This window comes from Agelaius tricolor, unplaced genomic scaffold, assembly GCF_023055355.1.
Source record: "Agelaius tricolor isolate 1412-34295 unplaced genomic scaffold, bAgeTri1.0.p SCAF_20, whole genome shotgun sequence".
In the NCBI taxonomy this organism is placed as follows: domain Eukaryota; kingdom Metazoa; phylum Chordata; class Aves; order Passeriformes; family Icteridae; genus Agelaius; species Agelaius tricolor.
Window position 1 is genome coordinate 3,649,336 of NW_027269280.1, and position 10,809 is coordinate 3,660,144.

Sequence of the window (10,809 nt, forward strand, 5' to 3'; positions counted from 1 at the left end):
ACGGGGCTGCTAAAGAGCCAAAGGCGTTATTGAACACGCCCCAGTGCTCAGTGCCATGGCTGTCCATGCCGGGATCAGGCACAGACAGGGCTTATTAGCCCCGAGCTGGAGCTCAGCTCTGTGACGTGCCCTGGGGACACCTTGAGCCGCTCCCTGTGAGAGACACGGGCACATCTCAGCAGGGACAACAGGTCTGGCATCTCCCGCGGGGGGTTAACATGAGCAGGGCTGTGACAGGAGGAGAACACATCGGAACAAGAGGTCCACTTGTGGGGTCTCTTTGGGGACCCCAAGAGTGCCACTTTCTAAAGGGCTGCCCAGGAGCCACTGCCCAGGAACCCACCCCCCTGCCAGGGACACGGGCGGACAGGGATGAGGGAGCCTGAGACCCAGCACAAGAGGATTTCTTTCCAGCTGATCCGGGAAAAGCACGGCCTAATCCGTGTCCTGCTGGATAACCTGGGGTGGGCGCTTCGCCTTCTCTGGGCTGGGCTGTTCCTCCCTGCACAACAGGGGGCTGACACTCCCCTGAATAGGAGAGAAATGTCTGGAAAGCGCAAATGCTGGAACCTCCAGCAAGACTTTCAGCGACTTGGGATGTCCAGGACAGCGGGTGAAACTACTCCTGAACTCACATATTCTACAATTTTTCTGTCCCCTTTAATAAATCAGAGCCATCCCTGTCACCCTTCACAGACCCCTCACTGAGTCTCTTATACAGGGTAATACCACAGGTCTTTTTTTTTTTAGAGGTTAAAAACCTCTCTGTATTTTTGGTCTGTGGCTTCCTTAGTGATGATAACCTGAGCACACCTCTGCTCCCTGCACTTGGATACGCTGAAGTTGCACAAGGCATCTAAAACAAACCAGAAAGAAAGGCCTTTAGCCATTGTTGGGAGCGATTTCACAAAGCCTCTCATTTGCATTCACCCAGAAGCTCGCTGTTGTGAAAGCGCTTCCCTGGCTTTGTTCCACTGCCCCTACACACGGGAGGGTTTTTTGGGTGCCTGGGTGGGCGGTAATGGCGGCACATCCGGGCAACCGAGAGTCCAGGTCCCCACATTCTCCCTCATCACCTTCCCAGCTCAGTGGAGATGTTTCTGGGAGTTTTTCCCTTTTGTCCTGGTTGTTGCTTGCAACTAGGCACAAAGTTCCCTGGGCATGGGCCGGGACACGGCAGAGACGGGACAGGGACAGGGACAGTGCTGGACACGGATGAGGCACCCCCTGTGCACCAAACCAAGCCTGATTTCAACCGAACGGAGCTGAACCGACCCGAACGGTGCTGAGCTGTGCCGAGCCATGCCAAGCTGATCCGAACAGGACCTTGCTGAGCCCAGCTGAGCCGAGCCGAGCCGAGCCAAGCTGTGCTGCTCGAACCGAGCCGGATCGAGCCTTTTCCATAGGAACCAAGGACACCGGGCTGGTTCTGCTCGTGCCGTGGCCAAGCGAGCCGCGGTGGGCGGTGCCGAGCGGTGCCGGGCGGAGCGGGGCGGGCGGAGCGGGGCTGTCCCGGCTTGCGGGGCCCGGCCCGGCCCAGCTGAGCTCAGCATGCTGCGGGCGGCGGTGCGCGGCTCCCGGCTCTGCCCGGCCCTGCTCCGGGCTCCCTTCTCGGCCGCTGCTGCCTCCCCCATCCCGGCGCCCAACCCGCGCCCCGACATCGCCTATAACAAGGTAGGGCCGCGCTGCGAGCCCGGGGCACCGCGCTGGGCCGGGGGTTCGGGGCTTCCGTGTCCGCCGAGCGAGCTCCGTGCGGGGCTGGGCCAGCCCGGGGTGGCGCTGAGCCCGGAGCGGCCGCGGATTTGGGCCCAAAGCCTCGGAAAAGAGGAACCCTGGGCGCAGCCCAGGTGCGGGCACAGGGCGTGCGTCCCATCGGCACCCGGCTCTGCCCCCTTCCCTTGCTGGGTTCAGCAATTCAACAACCTAAGGAAAAAACCCCGGGGAAGGGCACGGGAGGGAGGGAAGGGGAAAGTTCCTGGCCGGTTATCTGCAGAGACCGGACCCTTGCTCCAGGAAAATCCTGTGGGATCACCTGTGCGAGGTGCTGCTGCAAGGCAGCGTTCCAAGGCACCCGGCCACTCCTTCCCCGGCGGCCGTGCCCAGGCTCTTGGTTGTCTGGGTGTTCTGCAAGTTCTTGGCGAGCACCTCGATCTTTGCACTCCCATTCTCTTGCCACAGACCTGAAAAAAAAAAATTACCCTTAGAAAGAAAGAGTCGGTAAAAAGTTGCTGTTAGCACCTGGTTCTGGTGTATGGGGAGCCTAAAGTTGGTTAATCTGGGAAATAATGGAATCCTTTAGATTGGAAAAGACCCTTAAGACTCATAAGACTCGTAAGAAATACTGTAAAAGCTCTGTTGCTCTGGAAAAAACCAACTCACTCTACTGTCTGTGCCTAAAGCATTTTCCCACTCCTCAGTCTCCTGAGCTGTCCCTGCACAGCCCCAGCCAGGCTTCCAGCTTTTGCAAGGACCCACCAGGATGGGAACCTCTTCCAACTCACGTGCTGTTTGCTGAGCTGTGAATTCTTTATTCACTCGAGGCTGTGTTGTGTGCTTTTAGGCTAAAGTATCTCCTTCATATTGCTGCAGGTTTGGAGCCCACACAAGTCAAGTTAAGCCCTTTTAATTAACCAGGCTCCTCAGATGCCATCAAAGAAACAAAGCTCCCCCTGATTTCCCTGGGATCTGGCTTGAAGGCTCACCCTGCTTGGCTTTTTCCTTGCAGATTTTCATAAATAACGAATGGCACGATGCAGTCAGCAAGAAAACCTTCCCCACCATCAACCCAGCCACGGGAGAAGTCATCTGCCAGGTGGCTGAGGGTGATAAGGTAAATGCTCTGGGGCTGAGATGGGTTTGTTCTCCATGGGAACAGGTCCAGAGGGGATGCAGAGGAAGGCACCACCCCATGTCCCACCTGGGCAGCTCCGTGTTTGCAGCAGTGTCTGATCTGTGTAAATCCCACACCAAGTGCTGCTTGTGTCCTTCCTTGGCTACTGCTTAAAAAAGAAGAAATGGTGGGGAATAAAGTCCTGTAATCATCACCTGCCTTATGCAAGGCCCTCCTGGGAGTCTGTGGCAGAGCTGAGGTGGTGTTTCCCAGCAATTTGGGGTTTTTCCTACAGTCTGGAAACCTGTGTGTGTTCCCCAAGGGAGGAGTGATGAGGGAAACCCTTTGTTGTTTGCTTCTCTGTGGCAGCCTGGCTTGTCCTGGCGAGACCATTGCAGCAAGCCAGGACAGAGAACCAGGTAGGAACCAGCAAATGCCCTGACAGGACCAAATCATGGAGCAGAGACAGCTGATTCAGGAAAAAACTCCTTTGGACTGGGCTGTGCAAAAGTGCCCAAAGCAGACTTCCAGAGCTTTTTCCATGCCTCATTCTAGGATGCAAATATTAACCCAGCAGGTGACATTGCAGAAATAACCTGATGATATTTGCACTCTGTGTAGCTGAAATAACAGAGGGTGAGCACAGGCAGAGGTTGCACAGCTGTTGCACCCATCTGCTCCTCTGCCATTGCTGCTGCTGCTTCCTCATGATGCAGCCTGGCTGGGGAAGCTGTGTCCTCACAGTGTGTGCTCACCTGGCTGGGGAAGCTGTGTCCTCACAGTGTGTGCTCACCTGGCTGGGGAAGCTGTGTCCTCACAGTGTGTGCTCACCTGGCTGGGGAAGCTGTGTCCTCACAGTGTGTGCTCACCTGGCTGGGGAAGCTGTGTCCCCACCGTGTGTGCTCACCTGGCTGGGGAAGCTGCGTCCTCACAGTGTGTGCTCACCTGGCTGGGGAAGCTGCATCCTCACAGTGTGTGCTGAGCTGGGTGCTCCTGGGGAAGGGGGCCCAGGGTGTGCTGCCCTGCCCTCAGGAGTGCCTTGCAGCAGGGCAGCTGCCGAGGCTGCAGGTTCTTCCCCTCCTGTGCTGCCTGGCTGCGGGCAGTTTTCTCCTGCAGAGCAGGGAGAGCTTTTGTTGTTTGCAGAGAGGGAGGGAGGGCTGGTTACTCCTTCCTCAGCCTTTGCCGGGCTCCCCCGCAGGCAGATGTGGACAAGGCAGTGAAGGCAGCCAAGGCAGCGTTCCAGCTGGGCTCTCCCTGGAGGAGGATGGATGCATCGCACCGCGGGAAGCTGCTGAACCGACTGGCTGACCTGATCGAGAGGGACCGCGCCTACCTGGCCGTGAGTGCAGGAACCGGGGGGGGCTGGGCTGGGCCTCACCCCCGGCTCACACCGGCACACACTCACAGAGGGTGGGGAGGCATTTCTGGGGAGCTGAGAGCAAAAAACCAACAGACAGGACAGGCTGCAAACTGAGAACTGACTCAGGGCTGTACACCTGAGTTCCCCCAGCTCCTCAGGAAACTCTGCTGTCTTTGCAGGCCCTGGAAACTCTGGATAATGGCAAACCCTACTCCATCTCCTACCTGGTGGATTTGGACATGGTGGTCAAATGTCTCAGGTGGGTTTGGAGGCCACAGCCACAGCTGGGCCATGGTACTGAGTCTCTGCAGGTTCAGACACCTCCAAATTCAGGGGCTGTGGGATCTGGGTCTGACTGATGGCTTCATATCAGACACTTTGGGTTTACTTTTTGCTTCTACTGTTTCTTTTGTTTCTACTTTTTGCTACTCTGACTTCTCCAAGTCACACAAGTGGTGGTGATCTGTTAGCACACAAATATTTCTATTTTCTGTCCATTTTTTAAATCACCTGTTTGGGAAATACCTGCACCGAGTTGTGTCCGAAGTGACTGAAACAGAGGAAGCCTCTTTTATTTTCTGTTGGCAGCAGACCTGTTCTTTTAATTCCAGTGACCAAATTGTTATTGTTTCCAGATACTTTGCAGGCTGGTCAGATAAATTCCATGGCAAAACCATCCCATTAGATGGAGACTTCTTCTGCTACACCAGACACGAGCCCGTGGGAGTCTGTGGGCAAATCATCCCTGTGAGTAGAGAGTAGCAGCAGTTCCTGCAGGGCTGCAAGAATTCAGTGTTGCACTGCAAGTTCCCCTCTGCTGCCAACCACTGCTTCCTCCCAGGGGTGAACAAAGCTGGGCTTGCTTTGTTCTTACCTCACTCACCCTGGGAGAGCAGAACTGCCTGTTGATTTCATGGGCTCTGAGGGAGGTTTAATTTGTATCTGCTGATTAAAAAAAAACAAAAAAACCCAAGGGGTTTAGGCCCGTTTATAGGAATTACCTGACTCAGAACCACAATTAAGTTTAAACTGCTGCCTAGAATTAACCCCAAAATTTTGTGTGATGAGGAAAAATCCAAGACTCTTCCCTAAGTGCTGATTTGAGTGGAGCTGGTTCATTATTGACTAATCAGAAACTTTTAATCTCTCCTTGTTTTCCAGTGGAACTTCCCACTGTTGATGCAAGCATGGAAACTGGGGCCTGCCCTGGCCACTGGGAATGTGGTTGTGATGAAAGTGGCAGAGCAAACCCCCCTGAGTGCTCTCTACGTGGCCAGTCTGATCAAAGAGGTGAGGATGAGGCCAGGATTCCATCACTGCTGGAGACAGGAGCAGGGAAGGGCTGTCTGCAGGAAGGCTGGGTTGATTTATCCAAAAAACTCCCTTGTTCATATAAATGCATGTGCAGGTGATGTAAGTCTTGATTAGGGAAGGACTCTTTGAGGTGTGATTACATAATGAACTTCAGGATGATCAGAAAGTGAACATATATCTGTATTTCCATGTGTATTCACACCTTCAAATTGTGCTTGGGATGTGGGGTGGGGAGAGGAATTGTCCTGGTTATTGCAAACAGCATTAAAATGAAGCCCTGGGAAATGAAAGGAGAAATCAAAGGAGTGAAGGCTGCTGTAACAAAACAGGAGGGGAGGGCAAGCCTTGGTTTGTCAAAGGGATAACGTTGCTGTGTGCTGCTGGCATTGCCAGGCTGGATTCCCCCCGGGCGTGGTGAACATCATCCCTGGCTATGGGCCCACGGCAGGAGCTGCCATCTCCTCCCACATGGACATTGACAAAGTGGCCTTCACCGGCTCCACGGAGGTAAGGGAGCCCCCTCGGCCCTGGCACCATGGAATAGCTCATGGCTGTAAGATACTGCAGGTGCTTTGCCTTCTCCACCTCATTCAAAGCTGACTGCAGGCTGTGAGATGTGTATTTGCATTAGGCAAGACTCTTTTGTTCTGATTTGAGTCTTTAGAATATTTCCTCTTGTTTCTTATTGGAGGTGAAACTCTGGGCAGACTCAAAGCCCTGACAATGAGGATTAGCATTAAATGCTGACTGAGATGTAAACCCAGAGCCCTCTTGCTGATGTGGGAGTTAATTCCAACACCTGCTCTGCTCTCCCTGCAGGTTGGACACCTGATCCAAAAGGCTGCAGCAGAGAGTAACCTCAAGAGGGTGACCCTGGAGCTTGGAGGGAAGAGCCCAAATATCATCATGTCTGATGCAGACAGTGAGTGTTTGATCTGTGCCTTTTACCTTGGCTTCTTCCAGAGCTGGAGGGGAAAGGAAAAGGAAGGGAAGGTCTCCAGTGTGAGGCTCTAGCCCTGACAGCACCACTCTGCTGTAGCTGCTGCATTTGTGTTTCAGCACTCCTCCACTCCCACTTGTTTTCCCAGTGCTGGGTAGTTCAGCTATCAACAAACAAAAAAAAAATTGTTTCAGTATCTTCCTCCAGTCCTTGCCCCAGTTTTGTTTTAATTTCTCTTGGAGCACACCACTCTTTTCTTCTCCTGTGAAGTCCTGCTTCCCTCATCCCTTGCATATAAACTCATTTTTGGCCTCAATGAGCCAACACTCACTTAACTGAGCAGTTAAGTAAGGAGGAAAATTAGTCCTTAACACCTGATAATTTCCAATGAGAACTGTAACCTGCCTCAGGTTAGATATTTTTCTCTAGTCTGGGGTGCTTTAATAAAGAATGAAGTCTGCAACTCCTGTCCTACCAACCCATGGCAAATGCTGTCAACTGAAAGGACTTTGTATCCCCAGCAGTCTCTGTGATAATTGTGCTAAAAAAGTCACAGGTCTGGTTGGCTTTGTTTGCTTATTTGTTTTCTCTCCCTCTTCCCAGTGGACTGGGCTGTGGATCAAGCCCACTTTGCCCTGTTCTTCAACCAAGGGCAGTGCTGCTGTGCTGGCTCCAGGACCTACGTGCAGGAGGACATTTACAACGAGTTTGTGGAGAGGAGTGTGGAGAAGGCCAAGGCCAGGGTGGTCGGGAACCCCTTTGACTTCAAAACCGAGCAGGGGCCTCAGGTGGGAGCAGGAAAAGCCCTGAGCTGTTATCTCATGAAAATGTCCCAACCTTGAGTCATTGTGTAGGTTAGAGGGGGAGCACCCTTGGCTCTACTGATTACCCTAATTTGAACCGAGCCCATCAGCACCGCTGCAGGAGGGAGGAGTTAATTAACCAGGGGCACAATTCCAAACCTCGGTGCTGGCATTTAAAAATGACCATTTCCCTTTGGAGATTGCAACAGGCTGCCAAGCAATGAGGCATTGCTGCAGCACAGCAGCTGTTTGTCCCCTCCTGGCTCTTAGGTGGATGAGGAGCAGTTCAAGAAGATCCTGGGCTACATCAGCACGGGGCAGAGGGAGGGAGCCAAGCTGCTGTGTGGTGGCAGCCCCGCTGCAGACAGGGGCTACTTCATCCAGCCCACTGTCTTTGGGGACGTGCAGGACAGCATGACCATTGCCAGGGAGGAGGTGAGTGCTGCAGCATGTAAATACAGCTATTTGTTCTATTAATATCCAGTAAAACTAGGTGGAGCGGTGGTTTTTAAATTTTTTTATAAGTTATTTCATTTAGGGGGATCTCTTTTGTTAATGAGCTGTTGAGGTTTATTGCATGATTGATAAAATAATGTAATTTTATTGTGAGATGTTTTACTTAGAGGGGGGAACTAAGCCTTCTTAATTAGTATGTTAAATCTCAAATTGTATCTATAAACAGCTTTTTTATTAAGCTGAAAAGCCTCAGAGAAAAAGGAAAACAATATTATCTCATTTGTTTCTCCTGTGTTTTGCTGCTTTGGGAATGTGGTTTGGAGATTGGCCAATAAGTAGAAACAATTCACATGAAACCACTTGATTGATAAACAATCAGGGGCCAAGATGTGTTGGACTCTGAGGAGAGTCACAAGGTTTTCATGACTATCTTTCAGCCTTCTGCCTGGATCCTTTCTGAATTCTTTAGTATAGTTTAGTAGAGCATTATATATTATATATAATGTATTATATATTATACAATATAATGTAATATGAAATAAAGTGTACAATATAATGTAATATAAAATGAAGTGTACAATATAATAAAATATAAAATCTAAAATATAATTAAATATAAACCATAATATATCATATATAATATATAATATAATATATAATATTATATATAATATGTTATATTATATAATAAATAATGTAATATGTAATATATAATATAGGATATAGAATATAATATAATATAGAATATAGAAGAATAGAATATATTATGTATAATATATTAGTGTATAATATAGGATATAGAATATTATATATAATATATGTTATGTATTATATAGAATATGATATATAATATATAATATATGTTATATATTATATAGAATATGATATATTATACATGTTATATATTATATATAATATAGCATATAATATATAATATATAATATATAATATATAATATATAATATAAACCTTCTCAGAGCACATTGTCAGACTGATCTTCCCTCTCCCCCATGGGGGCCTCAGGCAGTCCCAGCCCGTGGTTCCTGTGTTCCCCACTCTGTGCTGGCTCCTTGCAGATCTTCGGGCCAGTGATGCAGATCCTCAAGTTCAGAACCATCGAGGAGGTGATCGAGAGAGCCAACGACTCCAAGTACGGCCTGGCAGCCGCCGTGTTCACCAGGGACCTGGACAAGGCCAACTTTGTGTCCCAGAGCCTCAGGGCTGGCACTGTCTGGTGAGCCTGGCACCCCCTGGCACCCCCTGGCACTCTGGGCCTCTCTTTGGGTTCATTTGATTTAGGCTGTGCTCGGGGTCATGGCAAAACTTCAGGTGTAATGGGAACTTGGCAACATTTGGGTGTATTTTTTATAGATATTTATTTTTAATAAATATTTGGTTTTAATAGATTTTTAATAGATTTTTAATAGATTTTTAATAGATTTTTAATAGATTTTTAATAGATTTTTAATAGATTTTTAATAGATTTTTAGAATATATTTTAATAGATTTTTAATATAGATTTTAATAGATTTTTTATAATAGATTTTAATAGATTTTAAAATAGATTTTTACAGATTTTTAAATATATAGAATTTTTAATAGATATTTAATAGATTTTGGGATAGGTTTTTGAATAGATTTTGGGATAGGTTTTTGAATAGATTTTGGGATAGGTTTTTTTAATATAGATTTTTAAAAATAGATATTTGTTTATTTAGGCTGGAACATCTCTCCTGTGAGAGTGGCTATCTAGGGTTGTTCACCTGGAGAAGGCTCCAAGGAGGCCTTAAACCCCTTCCAGTGCCTAAAGGAGCTCCAGGAGAGCTGGAGAGGGACTGGGGACAGGGGATGGAGGGACAGGACAGAGGGCAGGGATGGGAGATTGGGCAGGAATTCCTGCTGGGAGGGTGGAGATCCCTGTGAGTCCCAGCTGAGGGTGCAAACTGCACACCTGGCCCTGGCTCCTGAGAGCTGTGGGTGGGTTCTGTGTCCTGCCTGCTGCCTCCCAGTGCTGCTCCGTGCTGGGGGAATGGACAAAATCAGGAATCTCACCCAGCTGAGCTCCTCCCTGAGCTGTTTCACCCTCCCTTTCCCTTCCAGGATCAACTGCTACGACGTGTTTGGAGCCCAGGCTCCCTTTGGGGGCTACAAAGCCTCTGGCAACGGGAGGGAGCTGGGGGAGTACGGCCTGGAGGCCTACGTGGAGGTGAAAAATGTGAGTATTCCTGCAGCCAAGGCCTTCCCAACCCTCTGCTGCAGCTCCAAAATGTCCCTGTGCCATTGGTGAGGGCTGGGCTGAGAGCTGGAACCCAAAACTTGAGCTCCCCCCTCTCCCTAAGTCCCTGAGCTTTCCCAATCTCCAAACCCGTCCCTGACTGGGATACACTGGTTTTTCTCCTGCCTCTCGCCATTCCAGTGAATATCCCTGCAAAGAAAAAAAACCAACTTGTAACTTTCCCCTTTTTTTTTTTTTTTAATCCCTAGGTGACAATCAAAATTCCACAGAAAAACTCCTAAAGGATGGCAACCTTCTCCACAGATTTGAAAATAATTATGCAGCTTTATGAGGAAAGCTCAACACAGAAAATTTAGTATGCAAAAATACGTAACTCTGCAGTAAGAGGTGTTTTTTTAGGTGTTTAAAGGAGCTTTTGTTAAAAAAAGAAACAAACCTACTTGGCTTTATCTTTTTAAAATACCAAATGCAGCTGGCTGAGCACTAACAAGGTGGGATGGTTATTTTGGGAATGTATTATGTGAGTGCAGTCACCCATAGGAGAGGGGTGTGATCTTTACATCTCTAGTTGATAAACGAGCTTTTTTCCCCTAAGAATTCATTTAAATGCTTCTTTAGTCTAGGAGGATTTATAGAATAGAAAATAACAACGATGTGTTGGCTTACAGAACTAGGTCTATAACCCTTGTCCTATAAACTATGTTTATTTTCTGTGACCAAAGTGAACGGAGTTCGATGTGTACCTGGGCCAGGGAGCAGCGTGAAATCTGAGGGAAAAGTGCTTTTTTTTGTTCCGTCCTGCTGGTTATAGCCACTCCAAATAAACATTTCTTGTCTCGGTGCAGTCAACCCTACTTTTGTGGGAGGTTT

The 10,809-nt window shown here is 48.8% G+C and overlaps 1 protein-coding gene across 1 annotated transcript; it reads left to right on the top strand.

Moving 5' to 3' along the window:
- The first annotated feature begins 1,461 nt into the window (after positions 1-1,461).
- On the top strand, positions 1,462-10,788 carry ALDH2 (aldehyde dehydrogenase 2 family member). Its single transcript, XM_071445150.1, has 13 exons — positions 1,462-1,674; positions 2,726-2,830; positions 4,029-4,169; positions 4,370-4,449; positions 4,826-4,937; positions 5,352-5,480; positions 5,898-6,011; positions 6,324-6,426; positions 7,048-7,232; positions 7,518-7,682; positions 8,780-8,937; positions 9,804-9,918; positions 10,188-10,788. The coding sequence occupies exons 1-13, from the start codon at positions 1,552-1,554 to the stop codon at positions 10,218-10,220; spliced, it is 1,563 nt and encodes a 520-aa protein (XP_071301251.1). The 5' UTR covers positions 1,462-1,551; the 3' UTR covers positions 10,221-10,788.
- The last annotated feature ends 21 nt before the right edge of the window (positions 10,789-10,809 follow it).

What these genes read in the sequence shown, in the direction of transcription:
- ALDH2 (XM_071445150.1), top strand. Translation starts at nt 1,552, where the DNA reads ATGCTGCGGGCGGCGGTGCGCGGCTCCCGGCTCTGCCCGGCCCTGCTC. An exon ending in TGACCATTGCCAGGGAGGAG is followed by an intron (nt 7,683 to 8,779) that starts GTGAGTGCTGCA and finishes GGCTCCTTGCAG; the next exon opens with ATCTTCGGGCCAGTGATGCA. An exon ending in CTCAGGGCTGGCACTGTCTG is followed by an intron (nt 8,938 to 9,803) that starts GTGAGCCTGGCA and finishes TTTCCCTTCCAG; the next exon opens with GATCAACTGCTACGACGTGT.